The following is a 20,434-nucleotide window of genomic DNA, read 5'->3' as shown; positions in this document are numbered from 1 at the left end:
TTTGTAGCCTATCTGAAACCTTTGCTGAGGAGAGGAAGCAAAAAAAGAGATAAAGCAAAGGTTTCTGAGCAGCTCCAGCACACTGTATAAGACTGTACGGTGGTCTTACAGCTTGTAACTTGAAGTGATTGTCACTTTTCATGGGTTACCTGACAACAAGTGACATGTGGAGTGGCACATTAATGCTTTATTAGGTTTCATTTCATTTTTCCACAAAAGCTCTTTAATGCGTCTTCATAAAAGTCTACATTTTCCTGTTTACATATTATTTTAAATATTGCGTGTCTGTATGTTTAGCTCCGGTATGACTTCAGCAGTGTTGTGGGTGTGCACAGTCGCGTTGGATGTCTAAGCTGGTAAAAATATAAGTTGACAAAGCTGACGCAAACATGTGAAATGCAAAATCGGACCACATATTGAAGGACGAAGCACTTGGAATGAGACTGGGATGCAGTAGTGAATTTAATTTGAAGAGAGCCAGTTTCGCTTTCGCCTTCAAAGACTCACTGATGTTTGCCGGAAGTGTCTGCGCTTCTTCTTGTAGCCAGCTGAGTTTCACTGAAGCACGAGGCCCCTCTGCGGGGTGGCGGCGGCAGTCGAGCCAGTTAAGCAGGTGACCAGAACCAGCTGAGAGCACCAAGGCGTCCCCTGCTCATTTTCCCCCCGCTTCTCCTGTCCCCCTCCCAGGTGTTCCCACAGACCCTGCCCTTCCAGCCTCCACGGCTCATCCCGCTGCAGCAGCTGGCTTCCCTTGGCCCGAGCCGGCGGCCGGGTGCCCCCGGGAGAGCCCAGCACGGGCAGCTGCAGCTTCTGCAGGCTGGCGAAGAGCCGCTCCGCAGAGACTGGGGCCGGGAGTCACTTAAAAGGTGGGAGCCCTTCCTGACCTTCTCAAAGTCCCAGTCCGCCATTACTGTAAGGCTGTCCAGTGCCAATGAGGGTGACATACCAGGGTTCCTGCTGTTCAACATATACGTGTGTATATGCTTGTACGGACATACAGTATGTCTATAAATATACATATATACATAAGTAATAGGAGAGTTACAGAATTTTAGTAGGTTGCAGATTGCAATGTACTGTACAGCACAGCGGTTTACATGGTAATCCAAAGCTCTGGCATAATAAACAATCATAGAAGATTGAGTATTCCCACAGGAAAATGAGAACAGTAGTCCATTTGTGTCTAATGTTTATTTTTGCTGGAACGTTTCAGCTGTGATGCAGTATGTTTTCAGGGTATTCGAGACACTCTGAAAGCTGGAAAAATTGAAGTTTTGTTGAGGCAAATGATGAAAGCTGTTCTGGTCTTGTACAGGCGGCAGCCTCTGGTGTCCCTGCTGCCATGGTTTTAAGTCGTTCTCGCTGTACGTCAGCTACTGAAACACAAACAGTGGAACCCAAGAAAGAACAAAGTCAGCCAATAGCTTCAGAACAGCCGTTGAGTCCATGAACGCTTTGAGCTGCTTGGCTGCAGTACAGTGACATTTCGCGACCTTTTCAGATGACAGGCCCCTTTCCCATTGGCGCATAGATGCGTTTCAGTAGTGCTCAGGTCCCGTTCCTCCTCCTTCACAATGGTTTCTTTCTCCACTGTTTGCCAAAGTGCTGTGGTGTTCATCTACAATCAGCCTGTGTGTTTCTTACCTTTCGATGTGATGACAGTTGCTTTCACTTGCAGGCAAAAGCGAATCTTATCTGTATTTAAAAAAAGCTTTGGTGCGATACGCAAAATTGCTGTCTTTGCTGCCGAACTATAACTCTCCTCCGTACCGTTTCTTGCAAAGCTTTTTAAAATGAGAGTTCCATCATTAATTATCTTTAATCCTGAGGTAACTGAGGTAAGCAAGTCTGGGACTCCTGCTCATCAGGCGCTGTGAAACTACCAGGCAAATCGGTGTGAGAAAGGCCGGTGGGGAGCTTGTTCTTTATTGCGGGATACAGAAGAATTGCATGACGGAAAGAAGGGAGCGTGGGAAGAAGCAGTGTGCAGCAGCTTCTAAAAGAAGGAGAGGAGAGGCGGTCACGTTCTTTTTGTGTACTCCGGCAAGGCGTGTGGATCAATACCCCTGTCCTCCAAGTTGGCATTGATTTTTTTTATTTCTGTTTTCCTGAAACAGACAGAAGAGGCGTCGGGAGAGGGCACAGGAGGGCCGCAGTGCTGGTGTCACGTTCCGGCCAGAGGACTCCATTATCCCCCCCGAGGAGGTACAGGCGCAGGAAAGTGCCGCAGCCCCTCTGTCAGCTCAGTCTGTTGTGCCCTGGGGGAAAGAGGAAGAGAGTAGGAACTCATAATGGCAAGATGGTGGCGAAGCATTGACCAGTAGAAACCGTTAGTTACTCAGTGCCTTTAGTGAAGGTAGCAAAGCAAGAAAAAAAAACTCAGCATCGTTATCCCCATATTGAAGACAGCAGACATGATTTAAAGGAATAAAAAATTGTCAGAAGCGGACGAAAGGTCCAAATGTTTTCAGCTGTGAAATTGAAGGGTGCTTGGCTTCCTTGGCAGATGGTTCGAGTTGTTAAGCGTGATTTGTGCTGTGGGAAGCAGCTTCAAAGCAAAGTAATAGCACTAGTGATTAACATGTTCATAGGTGCAGGTTAACGAAGGTCACTCTTCACAACAGAAGGGCTGAATGGACCAAACCTGTTGCAAAATTATTTTTTTAGTGGTTTGCTTCTTATATGAGTGTTGAACTCCAAACTCGTGTATAGAAAATTCCTATTGAATGCAGAAATACACCCAAATTGGTAGGTCTTCTGGATAGTCACACTCTTGCTTCTGTGGTCTTTGCTGGTGGGTGGTGTCCCTGCATCAGTCACAGTGTGCTCACAGTGCTGTCAACCGGAACCCACATGCAGTACTTTTGGTAACATAAGATGTGACCTGCAGAGGCTCGGAAAAAGTCATCTTCCTTGGCGAATTACTCAACAGCTTCATTGTGTTATGGTCTTGTGAAAAGCAGATCTTAAATTTCTTTTGAAAAAACACTGCTTAATTTCTTAACAGATTTCAATTAAGCTTTTCCCCACTCTGTCCCAACATTTAACATTGTTTTTTTCAGAAGCAAATCCATTAAACTAACATTGCGACCAGAAGAAGCTTTTTGTTTTTCCCTGAAACTGGCCATGGTTTTAGCGTGCTGCTGTATTTGTATTCCGAGAGAATAATTGACCATTGTTTTCTGTGCCTTTTAGCCAAAAGAAGCTGAGCCACAGCAGTCTGAGTTAGGAGAGGGTTTTGTCATTCCTCCTGGTGAGTTAAAGAGAAATTCAGTGGCCATCAAATTAGTCGATAAAATTGTGAATGGAAGAAATCAAAAGAGGAACTTTGAAATCAAAAGACTGAAAATCTTTTCAAACTTATTTCAGCTTTTAACAGGGTAATTTGGAATTAGAAACTAACTCTAGTCTAGGTTTTTGCTTTCTAATCACATCTCAGTGACCTGGTGGAATTTAAGCTGCTGAGCCCATGTATAATTTACAATGCTTATTGCATGGGCATTTGACACAGTACAAGTTCTGCCTGTGGAGTGGAATGGCAGCTCAGCAAGAGCTGTTTAAACAGGTGTACAGTAGCAACAGGTGAAGACAAATTGATCAGAGGCCCTTTGGCTAAATTCCAAACACAGCACAGCTTAAAGCAGAGTGTTCAAGGGGAGAACAGTCCCTAAAGAACCACACAATTAAGAGTTCAAGAAGCCTTGGATTTTTGGACCAAGGAGGAATATAAACTGGAAGACAGAGTGGTTTGCAAGGACCAAGATTAATATCTAATGCTTTAGATTTTCTGCCCTTAAATTGTATTTACCCTCCTGATTTACTTTATTTAGGGCTTTTTGTAAGTATGTTTATTAGAATTTTGGTATTGTTTTTCTCCCTTAATTGCTTGCCACCCACAGAGAGAGAATAAACTCCACTGTCCACTGAGGTGCAAGCTTGGGGAGAAGGCAGATTCAGCGCAGTGCTTACAGCAGCTCTTCCTTCTGCTTTCCCCAGGCTCATTCGACTCCCTGCTTGCAGGAGTAGAGCCGACCACAGGGCCTCTGTCCACAGCAGCTGAGCTTCATTGCTTTGCAGCCACAAAGAAGAGACCGCCACAGATACAGGACGCCAGTACCAACACTGAGCCAGGTACAGCGGTGCCCCCTCTGGGTGCACTTAACCCTCCTGTTGCACTTCTGGTTTAGGACAGCATTACTCTTACCTTGACTCTCAGGACCCTCAGGACAAAGCTTGTGTCCTTTTCAAAACTAAAACTCAATAATGCTTGAAGCTGTTTTTACTTTTTTTTCCATTGCATCTTAGTCTGTGTTGAAAATGTGGAACGAATCATTGGCCAAATAAGTTTTCATTAAATTTGCACAGGCAGTATCTGTGTTTGTGGGACCTGTTTCTCTGTGAAGAATCATACTCTTTTCTACTGACTCGAGATTTGCTGTCTCTGTCTTTCTGTGCCTGTAGTTTGTCCTCGTTTGCTTGCTGATAAAGGAACTTCTGCACATTTCCTGGTACCACAGTCCGACACTGCAGTCAGTAAGTGTGGTCCAATGCCCTTGTTTTTTTCCAGCCCAGTCAATCTTTGTCAGGGAAGAACCCATGACAAACATTGTAAAGGCATATGTTTCAATCTGAAAATATTTTTAAATTTGTCAAATTTCATTGGCTTAGGTCAGAGTTCATGGCAGGTGACCAGCCCATCTTTGTTGCTCTGCTAATGGATTGTATATTCAGCTCAGCATTGCACCCAGTTCCCTTTAACGATTAGAATATGATGGCAGTCTGTTAGCTAAATCTGGAGCAAAATGGTTTCAGGCCAAGCAGCGTGCCTAATTGCTCATTTCCACTGTGAAGAATGGCTGCTCTTGACCGTCTGGGTGCAGGCTGTGTGCTGTTTGAATAAAACGCCTGGCTTTTTGACTTTTTGTATGAACTGAATCTGTGCCTAAAAGCAACAATGTTTTCAAACAGCTTGTGGACCCCCAGCAGAAGTCCCTGCAGTTCTTCCTCCCGAAGTTTTCCTGAACCTCAGATTCCCGGAAGAGCCCACCGAGCCCAGCGCAGCCCCAGCTGGCCATGAACCCCCGGGAGAAGGGGTAGGTTTTCTCTCGTGTACTTCAGGCTGGCCTGCTGCGCGGACAGGCGACCTGGGGGACGAGGACGAGCTGCCCTGGATTCCTCTGACGCATTCGTTCCTCTTTCTCAGGACCTCTCCGGCCGCCGGTTCATTAACGTCATTGACATCGAGGACGAGCAGCTCCTGCGCGCCCTGCCGTTATCTGAGGAGGCTTCGGGCTTGGCCCCAGAATGCAGGACGTCGCCCCCCTCGAACGCCCAGCTCCACCACATGGCCGCTTCCGTGACCAACGCTTTTCCCCCGGACGCCTTCCTGCAGGAGACCGAGGACGACAGACCAGGAGCACAAGGTAGTTTCCAGAAGGATACATGGGGGTGCAGAGTCAGCTCCTGACAGCTCCTGGTAAAGGATCTCAACAGTTGTGTTTCCAGCTGTACTGTGCTGCTGTAACAAAACCTCCAAAATCTGTTCCCAGACCCTTCCTAGATGCTACATCCTTGTTGTAGCAATCATATCTAACTTGGCTGTGCAGAGAGTGGCTTTCTGCTAGATTTTTTTTTGTTTTTGCCTCTAAAAGTATTGATTTGCATTCTTTCTTGTTAGTGTCTCTTGGTTTTCCACCTCTACAACATGGTTTTCACCCTTTCAGCAGTCACTCCCAATAACCAAAAACAGGAGCTGCTAAGAACAACTGACTACATCTAAAAAATACTGTGGGCCACATTCCTGCTCTTATAACATGAAATGCATTATTTTACTAACACAAAAGAATTGAGAACTACTAAGGCTGTACTGAATGCTGATGTTTAGATAATTAGTGAAGAATATTTTGAACGAGACCATTATATTTTAGCTTGGAGAGAGGTAGGCCTTAATATTGCACAATTTGATGCTGGTGTGTAATGTAACTGGATTTTAATTTTGAACATAAAGCAGGCTGACCAAACGCACTTAGCACCTAGCTGTGCAGGTTCAAAGCACTGTCCTCTTTGATGTCAAACACAAAGTTTCAAGCACAGGCATCTGAAGAGGACTGCCCAGAAACATCTGCATTCAGCCCACACTGCACATCTGTCCCAGTACGCTCACTGTCAGATTGAGCTGGTCTTTGTGCGGGGGTCTAGTGTCCCCCCCGTTGTCTTCCCTGTGGACAGCAGCTGGGCGGACGGCAGAAGCAGCAGCAGATCCCCTGGGAGCTGACGTGACCCACAAGCTGCTTGTGCGCAGCGAGGCCTCTGGTGCGAGACGCCCCGTCACTAAGAGCCAGTTCGCGGCCAAGCTCTCCGAGATGGACGTTCAGCTGGAGGCTTTGCAGGACGTTGCTGACCACATGGAGCGGGAGTTTGCCAGCACCAGAATGGTGAGGAGGCCCATGGGCTTACATCGGCTTAGGGAAGTGCTGCTCATTTTGCAGGATTGAAAAAAGTGTGAAAATATGTACACAGTTACTCCAGTTCATGTGTTTCTTGTGTTAACTTCAGCTCTTCGACACAAAACTAAGGAAATTCTCTCTTCAATCTGTTTTTTTTTTAATAATGATGCATATTTTACATTCTACAAAACAGACCTCACGAAGAGTAAAACCTAAAAATGAATGGGCTGATTTTTGCCGTTAATAATTATGTAGCGTCACGATAATTGCAGTTTGTGAACTTGAATGTGGTGTTAAGGAACGGTGAGCGATACACGCCAGCCACTCGCGTGGAGTGAAATCTCGACAAGGATCAGTCTTCTTCAAAACGACTTTTTCACTCTGTTTGCCACCTGCTCCTCTCTGTTTCTATCCTTCTACAGCGTCATAGTCACTGACCCCACCATAAACACGCCAAAGACTCCACACTTTCACTCCTGCCAAGTGCCTGTCAGCTGGAAAAAGAGAGGATGATTTTGTTTGAATAAGAGGGCTTTTATGTCGGAGGCGTTCTGCTGCTCTGTGGGGGTAACCGGTGTGCGTGTTCTCTCTGTAGCTGGTGAACACCATTGAGAACCTGAGTGGCGCTGTGGACGTGGGGCTGGAGTGGGAGCCTAGCAAACCCAGAGGAGTGCAGGTCACGGAGGCAGGTAGGACTCACACGTGCTGGGGAGAGGATAGGGCTTCTGTGTGGCAGGTAGTGATTGAGAGAGTGCGAGCTGGCAGCCGGCTGTGTTATGATGAACACAGTGCTGCAGGAGGCAAGCTGCTGATCAATAGTGTCCCAGTTTTCTTTGTCGCACCAGGGCTTCGTAGCCTGGCTATTTCATTGCAAAGCAGTGCTGGGTTCCACTTGTCTTTCAACCGTGCTGATTGCACCAGACTTCTTTAAATAACGGCTTTAGATCCCCACAGAGGGCTTTTCTATAATGGGGACATTTGGGATGGACTGTGCCTTATCTGGAATGAGATAAATCAAATGGTTTAAGTCTTACCTCACTGATCGCTGTCACTTTGTCTCTCTCAATGGGTACAGGTCTGAAATTGGTCTTGTCAAGTCTGGTGTCCCTCAGGGCTCAATACTGGGCCCCTTGCTCTTCAGCATTTACATGTTCCCACTTGGTCAGCTTTTAAGATCACATGGCCTCAGCTTTCATTTTTACGCTGACGATACTCAAATATACATCCATACCAAACCCGACACTGATGTGGCTGTCTCTATTCTATCTAATTGCATCTCTGACATAAAAATTTGGATGACTCAAAACTTCCTTCATCTTAACTGTGACAAGACTGAAGTCATGCTTATTGGTACCCCCCATCAACTTCGTAAAGCCAGTCCTGTAACCCTGTCTGTAGATGGCTCTGTACTTGAGCTCCAATCAAAATTGAAAAACCTTGGGGTTATATTCGATTCTGGCTTAACATTCGACCCACATGTACAGCATACTGTCAAAACATCTTTTTTTCACCTTAGAAATATCGCAAGACTACGCCCTATGCTATCATTAACTGTGGCTGAAAAGCTGATCAACATATTTGTATTCTCTCGAATTGACTACTGCAATGCTCTGCTCCCTGGGGTATCTAAATCTACTCTGAACAAGCTGCAGTATGTCCAAAATTCAGCAGCCAGAATCCTGACCAGATCTAGTGCAAGTGTTCACATTACTCCTATCCTGGAGTCCTTGCACTGGCTTCCGGTCAAATTCCGCGTAGACTTTAAAATCCTCATGCTCACCTACAAGGCTTTACATGGCTTGGCACCTCAATACCTGTCTGAACTTTTATCGCCCTACTCCCTACCTCGCAACCTCCGCTCTTCAAATTCTGCCCTCCTTACTGTCCCCCAAGCCCGTCTACATTGTATGGGCGACAGGGCCTTCTCCTGCTATGCCCCCAAGCTCTGGAACTCCTTGCCCAAGGATATTAGAGAGTCACCTTCTCTAAACTCCTTCAAATCCAGACTCAAAACCCTCCTTTTCAGAAAAGCCTTTACTTAACTGGTTCCATTCTTCACCCCTCTGCTCTTCTTAATACCATCTTCCACGGTCTCCTCTATTGTTATTGTTGTATTGTTGTAATTATAATTGTGTCCTGTCTTGTGAAATTTTCTTATTTATTGTTGTAGTCTTCTTATTTATTGTTATTGTCATCCTGTAAAGCGCTTTGAGAAGCCACCTTTAAAGGCGCTATATAAAATAAAGTTTATTATTATTATTATTATAAGATGATGACTTTTCACTTTCCTTATGCATCATTTTTACTTTGCAACACAGTCCCCTGCAGCAGAAATATCCTCCTCCCTTTGGTGCGGAAGACTATGTAGGCCCTAACAGATGAATAGTGTTTCCTCAGTCCATTTGAACCTATCTTATTCACACCCCTCTCAAAAACTGATGCCTTCCTCACAGTACTGTAAGTTGAAAGACGTCGGCTCAGCGTTTATAAGTTTTAACACCCAGCCAGAGGTGGTGAACAGGGCTCCTGGAGAAATACCATCTCATCTACAAACATCTCGTAAAAAAATGTGGATTCTGATATAATAAAAGGACACCCTCTTTTTTGCCTGGTTTGATTTTTCCTGCATACCCCTCTTTGAGTGTTGTCATGAAAACTTTAATCAAGCCACATTCTTACTGACAACGAGAGGTGCATGACACTTTTCAGTAGAGATTTTTATGAGTTACTGGTATTATTTAGTTGGCATTTGCTATTACACAAAAATAAAAAAGAACAGTTATTGCTCAGTTATTGCTCCTCTAAACTTTTTACAAAGTTGCTAGAAAGTGACACCATTAGAGTGAGTGCCCTTTTCACAGAAGTTGACAGGGGATAACTCTGCAATAACTTTCTGCTGGAGGTAATGCTGACAAAAGGTCTTTCATCTCCTTTCATCAGTTGGCATTACACACGAAAGCTGTTTGGTAGCCTTCCGATTTCGCCCCCGGGCTGTTTTTCACTTTGTACCACATTAAAAGGGATTTTTCTCCGGAATCTCAGCTGGCTCCAAAGGAATTGAGAGAGAGGCCTTCACCCATAGTAATGATGTCCTGAATGTCATTACTCGTGTCCCTTAGTCTCCAGGCAGGATACCTGATGTCACTGCACTGAGCCATGTGGTCTGCACATAAAGACAGCATTCTCTTGTTTACAGTTCTTAAAAAAATAAAAGCCACAATTCAGGTCAGGGGATGTCAACTCTACTTCCTCGTATTTGTCCAAATAGCTTTTTCGGACACTAATAACATCTAAGAAGTTTTTTTTTTTTAAATCCCTCTCCTGCTTCCTTCCTCCCTGGATGCCAGTGCGGATTCTGACCGGGTTAGAGGCTGTGAAGGAGGAAGATGATGAGGAAGATGTCGACCTTGAAGATCCTCCTGCTGCTCTTACTCCTCCTGGCCTGCGGGGGCGCTGTCCCTTCTCTCCTGCCTCTGCTTCCGCCCGCACATCCTCCCCACTACAGGCTGCTTCTGCTGGTACACGCTCTGTTTTCTCTTAAGCCCTTTGCCTTTGCACTGTACACGATGTGCGCTTTCACATGCTTCATGAGTGAACTAAAGCGTGGGATTTTGTGATTATGCAGTGAAACATTTCCTAGGTGTATAGTGTTTTTGATCCCAAATAATCTTAAAATGCCTCGCATTTAGCTGTGAACCCATCTTGTCCCCCAATGAAGCTCAGCTCCTGCCTATGTGACACATGGCAGCCATTCTGCACCAGCAGCCCCACTGCTCTGCAGATCACAGTGGAGGACTGAGACACTGCTTCACCGTTTAAGGGGAAAATTTAGGGAGACTAGACTGTATAAAGTAAGAGTGGAGTTGATCTGGGACACCTGGGTTACACCTCTTCTTTTACAAACAGTGCCAATGGATCTTGAAGTGTTTTGGACCTCAGTTTAATGTCTCATCCAAAGGAAGGCACTTCCTACAGCCAAGTGTCCCTGGTCACTATAATGCTGTGTTGGTTTGGAAATTCTGATTCAGTGTAGTGCCCACCAGCACCACTTACAACAGCATCCTGGAATCTCCCATTCCAGTACTGACTGGGCCCATCTCGTCTTAGCTTCTCAAATCTGCTAAGATCAGATTCCACAGTGATGATGATGCTGCTGTCGTGCTTAGTTTGCCCTGTGTTTCATTGTTAGTTATTGGAGTCATTTAGAGGAGCAGTGCACTAATGCAGAATGTTTCCGACTATGTTGACATTGTTCTTTTATTTGTTTTCATATGTTGTTTCTCAATCATTTGCCATAAAACCTGTTTCAGACTAACAGCCTCATAACAGACAGTAATCCTTCTTTCATTTGAGCTATTTTCATTGTTCTGTTACGATCATAGGTTTGTTCATGCATATCTAAAGTACCCTTTTGAAGAAGCCTTTTGCAGGCCTTAATTAGCCAGTGCATCGTTTGTTTTTGTTTACAATCTCTGATTTAGTTTTACCTCCCAGTTTGGAATAGCTGATTATCATTCAACACAACTCACCCCTGTACCCCCAGACCACCAGACCAGGTGCATCCCCTGAACCGTGCTCTCACTGCTAACACCTCAATCTCACAGGTGCCTGACCAACATCAGGGTTTCCTAATGTACACTAAGGGCACTCTGGACATGATCTCCTCGGATCTTTTTGGTGAACCAGTTTTTATTTTAAAAATATTTAAATATACAATGAAATAAGAACAAGGCAATAGCACAACAAAATCCCATGCTGACCGTAGGCAAGAATTAGGATCTGTTTGTCTTTGGATGTTGTGTTTTAGGATGCACCACACTTGAAAGCCACTTTGGCAGCTCAGATGAAAGCTGTCCTCACTTGCTGTGACGCTGTTAGCCTGTCTGTGTCTGTCATAGACCGCTTTTTGTATGTCCCCATTTCCGTAAGAGTCTTTAAATTAGTCATCATCTGCATGATTTCCTTTTCTCGCTGCTATTTCTTGTCCCTGTTTAACGGTTAATGTTCTTGGACAGTGAAACCAGAGGAGTTTGGTCCTTTCCCAGCGTGTCATGTTCTGCTGGGTGGTGCCCTGCCTACTAATTAGATGCTTGTATCCCTGGAAGATCTTGTGACAAGTCTCTGGGTGAACAAGCGTCACGGGCATGTTGGTGCTGAATTGTCCACTGCGGGTTTCTCTCCGAATTGTTTTCTCCGCGGACTCGGGAGACACGGAGCAATAAACACCACCTTTTTGTTTTTCAGACCTTGGTGTTATGCCAGAAGAGGCTGACAAGTAAGTCATTATTTTCTTACTTTCTTTCTGTTTTCCCTTCCTATAAGAATTCCAAAATTGTTTTCATTTTTTGTTGTTGTATTAATACAAACGTCTCAAAGAATTCTTATCCTTGTTTTAAAACTGTAACAAAAGTTACAAACGAGAGGAGAACATTTGGCCTGTCTAGCCTGTCTGTTTTGTAGTTAATAGCTAATTGATCCCAGCATCTCCTCGAGACATTCTGGAAGAATCTAGGGGGATCAGCTACAGCAACATGGATGGGTAGCTTGTTCCACACTCCCAAAGCCTTTTGGGTATAGATGTGCCTCCTTGCTCTCAGTTTTAAATGCATTTTTCAGGCACCAATGTGTGATTTTTGTACTTTAGCTTATCCAGGTTGTTTCTGTATATATATATTTGCATTATAAATGCACTCCCATCTTTACTGCCTCTTCTGTCAGGTATGATAAAATAAGATAACAAGGAGCGTGCAAACAGGAACTGTGAATAGGAGGTGCATTTTACACTAAATATGTGCCACAGCTTGTTCCCCACGTTATCGAAGCCGATACCCTGGTCACTTCTAAGAAATAGCTGGTTGAGCTCCTTGGAACAATTAACTATTCACTACGAAATGGTCTAGAGCTTAAGATTGGTCACCTCATTTTGAAGTGGAAGTTGATGCATTCCGAGTATATTGAGGAGATGAATGAAAACTGTACTCCACCTTTCCCAGTCGAGACTAAAGAGACCTTCTCAGTAGTCCTCTTTTCCTGTGGTGTGTGCTGTCAGGTGGGCAGAGGACACCCTGGGCCTCAGTGGGCTGAGTGACATCGCCGATATCCTGGGGGAGCTGGTGAGGGGCGGAGGGGTCTCGGCCAGTGCTTTGGGTCTGTCAGAAACACAGGCAATAAGACTCTCGCGGTGAGTAACTAGGAGGGGATATGACTCTTAACACATTAACACACATTAATTCCTTTCTTTCCTTGCAGTGGGTGAGTTCACAGGCTATGAGCATTTTAGAAGAAGACTGTGCCAAGAATCAAGCATAAAGACCCCAACATCTGCTTCACCCACTCATTCCTACATTTAAATCAGGAACACAGGGACATTTTATGACTAGAGTACGCATTTTGCCATTTTCCAAGAAGCTGAATGACTTTTTGTAAGTTAACTTTAAAAAGATCCCCCAGTATAACATCTTCCTCTTCGCAGTTGATATCTTATTTCAGGCATGAGTAATTCTCTATTGTTCCTTATTGAGAGGTAGATCCTACTCCATGATGTAGCTGGTGTGTAGTCAGCCAGATCTTCTGAGTACTCGCAGTTACTTCTAAAGCACAGAGAGAGAGACATGCAAAAGGGTTTTGCCCTGAGGCTGTAACCATGTTTGATTGCCTCGCAAGGCCGATGCTGGATATTCCATCCCGCTGGGTGGTGAGACAGACAGAGCAGCTAATGATGCTGCCTGCCGTCCTGGAAAATCTAATCACAGTGTACCATCGCTTGTGAGCTGCACAGCAGAATGTGTAATACAGGCCCTCCTTCTCCACTGTGACCAAACTGCCCACCCCTATAATACACTGGACAGACCCAGCCATTAATACATCTAATCAGAAACCTGAATTTTCCATCCAAAGGAAATGTGTACATTTTAGTGTGCTTATCCACTTGCATTGTAACGAACCGAAGGAACTAGTAAGTCTAGTAAATTGTGCATTGAGTGGTAGTATCAGTATCACTTCATCTACAGCGGGTGTTTAGAATTATTGTGATCATTTTGGTTAACTACAGTGTATTTGTTACCTGTAAGATCTCTTGGAGCTGTATTGACTGTTGATTATAGTTTTTAAAACTGCCGCCTTTCTTTCCCCGATACAAACGGACATGTGGGCTCAGTCTTACGCCCCTACTGAGATGCCACTGTTAAGAGCGGTTTCACACATGACGTCTGCGGAGATTACTGCTGATGCTCATGTCTGTGCCTGTGACTGCTGATGCAGGGCGGGAGCCCAGCAGCGCGGGCAGCCGGGCCGGAAGGTCAGGAGGTCGGAGAGGGAGAGGAGGGAGGTCCGGGAGTGGATGAGGAGGAAGCAGCGGGAGAGGCTCTCCGAGTTCCACAGGCAGCGGGAGGAGAGGAGGCAGAGGGAGCACAGGCCCTTCGCTGCAGACAGCGTGGCGGTAAGCCCCAGCCTGCTCCGTCTCGACACGGAGCCGAGCTCCGAGAGGTTGGACCGTACTCCATGCTCTGCCTCATTGGGCCCAGATCCAAGTCAGCCTGACCCATTTTCACATGGGGGGGCTTTTGGACTGAGCTTTTGTCTTAATGTTTCTGTGAGTGCGCCCCTGTATGATAATTGAAATTGAGGTGGAATATTCTATCTGTGAAGCTGGGCAGTTACCTTGCACATTATCCATTAATATGAGTAAATTCTTAATCTCATTAATATGAGCGCATACTTAAGCTCAATAAGACTATAATCCTGACGAAAACTCGGCTAATAACAGTATTAAAATATAAATATGTAATAATCCTATTTGTAACTAATTTTTACATTTAAAGCCAGCTTTTATATTATCCTGTTGCTCAAGGGAGCTTGATGTCTCCTGCTTTACTGCAAACATAGTTGCTTGTGTTTTATTTTAAGATGTTCAAACATAATGTGGACAGAAAGGCTGATCATTACTGCACAGTGTTTTCAAAGGTAGCTGTTTCTCACGGTTCACTGATAAGGGCCTTTCAGATATCCGGTCATTTCTGATCTGGTCCTTCAGAGGTGCTGACAGCAGCTTTTGATTTTTTTTTTACAGAGGAGCCCCACTTCTAAAGACATCTCCATCAGCCAGAAAATTAAAGAAGAAAAGGACAAGTAAGCTGACTTAATTAGATGTCATCCTGCATTGTTATTCTGAAACGTACACCTCATTAGGATCACGGACAATTCAGATTTGATTTGCTGGGTGTGGTCTTTTCGGCAAGATAAACCTCATTAATTTTGTGAATATTTTATTGCTGTGATTTATTTCTAGAGCCAGGGTTAATAGTTCATTTTGAGTCTCCAGGTAATTAATGTGAATCACTGCACTACCACACATATAAATGTGTCCCAAATTTTGTACATTCCATTTGCGTCTAATGTCAAAAAAGATTTTGGATTAAGACTTTTGCACTTATCATTTCTGAACATCTGCATTGCACCGCTTGAATAGTTTTCAGGACGTCATAGGAGAGCTGTCTGTTGGTGACTATTTTTTAAATTATTTCTTAACTTGTGGTAGTATTAGAATTCATACAGTAATTTTGAAAAACACTAGGTGTAGTATGCGCTATTGTGTTATCCATCTCCATATATAAAGAAGCACTTTTCAGTGGCTTAAGTAATTGTCTTTAGCGAGACAAAAAGGGGATGTTTCCTGTAATTTTGGCTATACAGAGGAAGTTGTTTGTTATTAATTTTTGACATCAGGATGATCATAATTTTGTTCTAGCTGATCTCTTAATTGCCTAAAAGAACTCCAGTTAAGAAGCTAGTTATCTCCTTAATTAAAGTATACGGTCCAAAGTTCCGTATACAGTACTTTAATCTCCATATATAAAGAATCACTTTTCAGTGCCTTAAGTTATTGTCTTTAGCAAGCCAAAAAGGGCTTGCTTGCTTGTAATTTTGGCTATAAAGTGGAAATATTTTGATGTTAATTATGGACGTCAGGATGATCATATTTGTTTTTTTTTAGCTGATCTTTTAATTGTTTTAACTGAGTCCAAAGCCAGTTATCTCCTTAATTGGTCCAAAGCTGGCCATCTCCCAAGCCGTCAGCAGGCGGCCGTGTCAGGACAGCCTGGTGCCGGTCTGCAGCTGTGCTGATACTCCTGATGCTGGTCTCTGCTTGCTCAGGGCGGCACTGCTAGAGCACCACAGCCGGAGGACCAGGGAAGCCCTGCGGCTGATGGACGAGATGCTGACGGACACGGTGCCGCAGCCCACCGCCCATCCACCCTCCCTGGCACACACCCCCGGGAGGAGCAGCCGCAGGTCAGGACGCAGAGAGAACACGGGCAAAGTGGCAAAATTAAAATTAAGGGTTTATTGGAAAACCTCCTGCTGGCACGTTTTAAAACTGCTCTTCACACGCCTGAAGTAAATGTCAGGAATTGTGTTGGAAGTGGTGCAGGAATCCTGAGCTGTCCGCCTGTGTGACAGTGTGGGGCGCATGAAAGAAAACCCAAAGGCGTGACAGTGAGGCGACTGCAGAGGTCAGGGCCGAACTAAGAGCTTCAAATGAAAAACGGATGAAAAAAAACAACCAGCCAGGAACAGGGAAGGGGGAGGACACTCGTCTCTTCCACTGTTGAGTCCTCTCTAGAAGGTGCTTAACAATCTCAGACATACAGAAAGGAGTTGGAAGAGAATTGAATTTGCTAGATTACAGATCATTGCTCTGTGTCCATGGTGTTCATGCAGCCTAAATAGTGCAGGTTTATAATCACAGAGACTTCTCTGGCCAGTTTGTTTATCGCTGTACAATGTGGTCTACCACTTCTGTTCTAGATGCCCTTTTCATTGTCAGGCCTACACCTTTAAATAGTAATTGTGTGTGTTTTAGGGGCAGGGCTCCTATTCGTAGCCAGTCTGCGGGGAGGACAGGGAGAAGGCCATCCCAGGCAGGCCAGGCTCGGTCCCTCTCCTCTCCTGGAAGAACCCAGCTATTCACAGGTACGGAGTTGTAGCACACACCTCTGGGGAGCTGGATGAGCGGCCAGAAAGGAGTTCTCAGATCATTGTTCCACGTGCAGTACGTGACACAGTCAGCATTAGAAATTAGAGATCAGGTTTGCATGGCAGGTTTCATGAAGGAAGCATCATTATCATTATTTATTTTGCATAGATACCTATGTATATATATTTTCTGCAATCTGCTATTATTTGACAGCTACTCTGTAACTCCTGTCATTTGTGTCTAATTGCTTTTGTTTAATCATTTATCATGGCGTTCTTGTTCTATCATTGCCTCATTCCTTTTATTTTGCCACAGTGTCAGCCCTGTTTTTTACAGTGTAATAATGTGTCATTCCGATGGGCCCTTTCTTCGAGTCCTGTTGCAGTGTCGCCAGCAGGAGTCTGTGTGAGTTAACGACCCTGCTGTCTGTGTGCTCTTGCCAGGATCCAGAGTTGCAGCACCGCAGAGCGAGACCCCTGCCTGGAGGGGGAGGGCCAGCAAGGCCGGCAGGGCCAGCAGACTGGGGCTGCACAGGCCAGGTGGGCGAGTGAGCTTTTTAAACGAGAATCCCGGAGGCACTTATTGGGAGACGGCAGCTTTGCCAGATGCTGTAATGTGCCCCGCAGGGAACCACGTTAATCCGCCCCCCGTCTAATCTTAATAACTGATGGGACCTTTTGAATGTTTCCATCTGGCTTTACAGATTAGATTCAGCTCAAACTGGTCTCACATTCAGGGCAGAGTAGCTCTGACCTCACTAAACCCAATGCTGGCCAATGGAGGAATAAGAATAAAAGATCAATTGTAAATCATCTGGCATTGTAATAAATGTCCAGCCGCTTCTTTAGATGAAGCTACAAAAGTGAAATAGTCTAAGGGACGTGGAGTGTTTCTGGGTTAACCACAAGCTGCTGGTTTCTGATCTTTCCTAGAGAGTACAAGACTGATGTCAGAACAGCTCTTTCCTCCTGATTGTAATTATACCTACGAAATCCAGTGTTTAGGCCCATGATGAAATCCATTGTTCTTGGTTATTTAGATTCATTTGGACAGAATTATTACTTCTTACTTCTGTAGTAATTTGTAGGTCACTTAGCGGGGGGTGTATATTCCTCACTGAAGAAGGGGTTACCTGGACTTTGTCAGGACATGAATAAAGAGGGGAACCCTCAGATTCCAGAGGATTGTCAGACAGTGCTCCTTCCAAGACGGCTGTTCTTTTTTTTCAAGTGACATTTTAGGCAAGGGTCTCCAACCCCCAGCTACCTTCGTCTACTGATCATTTAGAACAAAATCTGAGCACACTCTAGCCCTCAAAATAGCAGGGTTCCTTTAACTGATCCAGATTTCAGAAGCAGTTGATTTGTAACTGGATTGGAGCCCTCGAGGCTCAGAACTGAAGGACCCTCGTGCAGTCACGCCTTGTTGCTCAGTTAGCTGGGGGAGATCTCCCCCAGAGCCTCTTTAGGGTCTGGCTGGACCGCCGGTATTCCTGCTGCAATTGGTGAAGCCCTCGTGACCGAGGGCGATGTTGTAAGTTGTCCCCCGGCGCGCTCGACTGAGTGTGTGCGGTCTCGGTTGGCAGCGAGCGCACTCCCGAGGGACCGCATGTCCCAGCTGACCCGCAGGGGGATGGTGAGCGACCCGGACCCGGATGCCTGGCGCAGCAGACGAGGTGACAGGGAGCGGGCAGCGCCAGCGCACAGCCGCGGTGAGGACCAGCGCCTGGGATCGGCCCGCTCAGCCGGCACTAAAGATCTGCTACCTCCCTGAGAAAGAAACGAGGACCATTCAGTTGTATATGATGTGGACCAGATTTGGCCTTGTGTTGATCCCTGCTTTGTTGTCTTAGTGTGCCTTTAAAAAGGGTGACTCTCTCAGACTATAAAGATAATAAACTTGCTGATTAGTAATTTATTTGAGTAATTTAAAAATGTCAGGAAAAGGTACAGTTACTAGTTCCACAACTTGACAGATTGAGAATTACGAAAGCAGGAATCACCAGACAAACTCTACTCAGCAAATAGTGCTTCCTGTTGAACAAGTACCTGTTGGCTGTGCCACAGAACTGCAGCGGATTTGAGCCAGCAATATCCGTCCCAGTGCACTTATGTTCTAATCCACTGGTAAGCAGTTCTGTTCTGCAGTATGCCAATTGAAAGAAGACGGTGTGAAACTGCATGACACAGTAATGACTACAATACAAGCAGAGAGTGACAGCTTTGCATACCATGCTGATCAGTCACAAAGCTTTTGCATTTATAGATTTAAATTGATGTTATTTACTATACTGCATGATAAACTCCAGGGACATGCTGTGTTTTGTTTGCTGAAGTGTATCCTGCAAACAAGCGAAGCCTGTTCTTACCTAACTTGTAAAGTTTCACTGCCCCTTTGATCCTCTGGTGCGTGTCCTTGTTTAGACGGAGGGGTTGTGTGTATTATATTTCATTTACCTAACTCTCTTGCTAGATCAATTTGTCATTTTTACTACTGTATTGCAGATTGCTACTTTCTGTGTGTAACTGTTGACTCTTCACTCTTGCCTGTAGGTACTCATGATTCAGAGCTCCAGATTCAGTACCGTTGTTCCCCTCTAAGCTGCTGTTTTCTGTGCCGCAGGGAGGAGAGGGGAGGCAGGGAGGCCTTCTGTGAGCCCCAGAGGGAGCAGAGTGGAGGCCCCAGAGGAGTGGGGGGCAGTGGTCTCTCCGAGTACCCCAGCAAAGTTCCACACATTGCGGGCTGTGGAGAATGAGCTCTTCCTGCAGGTAGGGGGCACTGACACAGGCCACACAGCATGAGGCAGCATCCCTGGACACAAACCAGTAACTACTTCCCTGCGTGGAGACTCTCCAAAGAAATGTTCTGAAGAATTAATTTTTTTTTTATTTATATATATATACTGAGAAAATTGGACCCCAACCAAAATCTCATCCCCTTCATTTCCAGGAACACTGCCTAGCCCCACTTGGGGCAGAACTCCTGCTTTTGGGCCATTTCCCAGGGAAAGACGGAGCCATGAGTGTGGGCTCTGGGAGGGCCTTACTGTCCAAGAACACAATGTGTTTGTCAGATTCAATCTGAGTGTGAATTTGTCTGAAAAAGAAACACAAAGTAAGCCATTATACTGGCAACCATGGGTGTTATTGTGACCTCCACTTTAAAGACCCATCTCTCTTTCACAGTGGACTGATCTGAGTGACCTGTCACTGTAGCACTGACTAATCTTTCCAAGACGGCAGTGGACATCTGTAGATTCCACCTTTTCTTCCCAGTATTAATCTAGGTGTAGAAATGGGTTCCTAACATCTTCATCCATCTGGGGTGTGCTGGGATGGCAGGATTGTACTTGGAATCAATGTCCACAGGGGCCACAGTACTCTGAGTGCTTTCTCTGGGAAGGTGCACAGTGTGTGATCTTTGATCGTGACTCTGTAAACCCCTTCCTCCATTCATTTGCCACAGGGCCTCTCAGGCAATCGGTCCCCTTTGAGGAGGGCAGATCTGGACGGGCTGAACGAGCTGGACGCCCTGTCTGACAGCACAGGCAGCATCCTGAGCAAGTTGGACTGGGCAGCGATCGAGAACATGGTGGCCAGCGAGGGGGACGTTGAAATTGCGCAGGACTGGGAGTTACTGTCCTGAACAATGGTGTAGAGAGAGTGCCTGATCGCTGAGAATGGACTGCATTATTTCACTTCAGGTGCTGCTTAAACTTGACATTTTCTAAGCAGGAAAGGGTGTGCAGTGCTCTGACTCGTTTAATTAAAAATCCTGCTGGAGGGTTTCAGAAGAAAACGCTTATTTGTCCTGGATGCCTTCTCGGTCGCAATGGTGCCTTAACTTGAGCATGGAGCTGTTCTCGGATTGCTCCAGAGGTGTGAATGGGTACAATTGTGAGTCACTAGAGATAAAACCATCACCCAAAGAAATCATAGTAAATTAATTGACCTTATCTTGGTCAACACATTATCACTGAATTTTTCGTTCAATAAATGAAAAATTGAGCTTA

General features: G+C 45.3%; 1 protein-coding gene across 5 annotated transcripts in view; it reads left to right on the top strand.

Annotated features, from left to right (window-relative positions):
• cplane1 (ciliogenesis and planar polarity effector 1) overlaps positions 1 to 20,434 on the top strand; it is a 53,119-nt gene extending 32,685 nt beyond the window's left edge. For 2 of the 5 annotated variants that reach the window (XM_069186933.1, XM_069186932.1), the window contains exons 35-54: positions 688 to 866; positions 2,118 to 2,205; positions 3,196 to 3,253; positions 3,997 to 4,131; positions 4,462 to 4,533; positions 4,969 to 5,093; positions 5,204 to 5,423; positions 6,199 to 6,434; positions 7,042 to 7,135; positions 9,794 to 9,964; positions 11,691 to 11,721; positions 12,496 to 12,627; positions 13,707 to 13,884; positions 14,515 to 14,573; positions 15,600 to 15,737; positions 16,309 to 16,418; positions 16,866 to 16,961; positions 18,008 to 18,133; positions 19,045 to 19,190; positions 19,888 to 20,434. In XM_069186933.1, the coding sequence (XP_069043034.1) occupies positions 688 to 866; positions 2,118 to 2,205; positions 3,196 to 3,253; positions 3,997 to 4,131; positions 4,462 to 4,533; positions 4,969 to 5,093; positions 5,204 to 5,423; positions 6,199 to 6,434; positions 7,042 to 7,135; positions 9,794 to 9,964; positions 11,691 to 11,721; positions 12,496 to 12,627; positions 13,707 to 13,884; positions 14,515 to 14,573; positions 15,600 to 15,737; positions 16,309 to 16,418; positions 16,866 to 16,961; positions 18,008 to 18,133; positions 19,045 to 19,190; positions 19,888 to 20,067 (2,574 nt within the window). In that variant the 3' untranslated portion in view covers positions 20,068 to 20,434. The other 3 variants (XM_069186934.1, XM_069186935.1, XM_069186936.1) reach the window with 3 other exon arrangements.

This window comes from Lepisosteus oculatus, chromosome 3 (genome assembly GCF_040954835.1).
Source record: "Lepisosteus oculatus isolate fLepOcu1 chromosome 3, fLepOcu1.hap2, whole genome shotgun sequence".
Classification (NCBI taxonomy): domain Eukaryota; kingdom Metazoa; phylum Chordata; class Actinopteri; order Semionotiformes; family Lepisosteidae; genus Lepisosteus; species Lepisosteus oculatus.
This window is presented reverse-complemented; position numbering and strand designations above follow the sequence as displayed.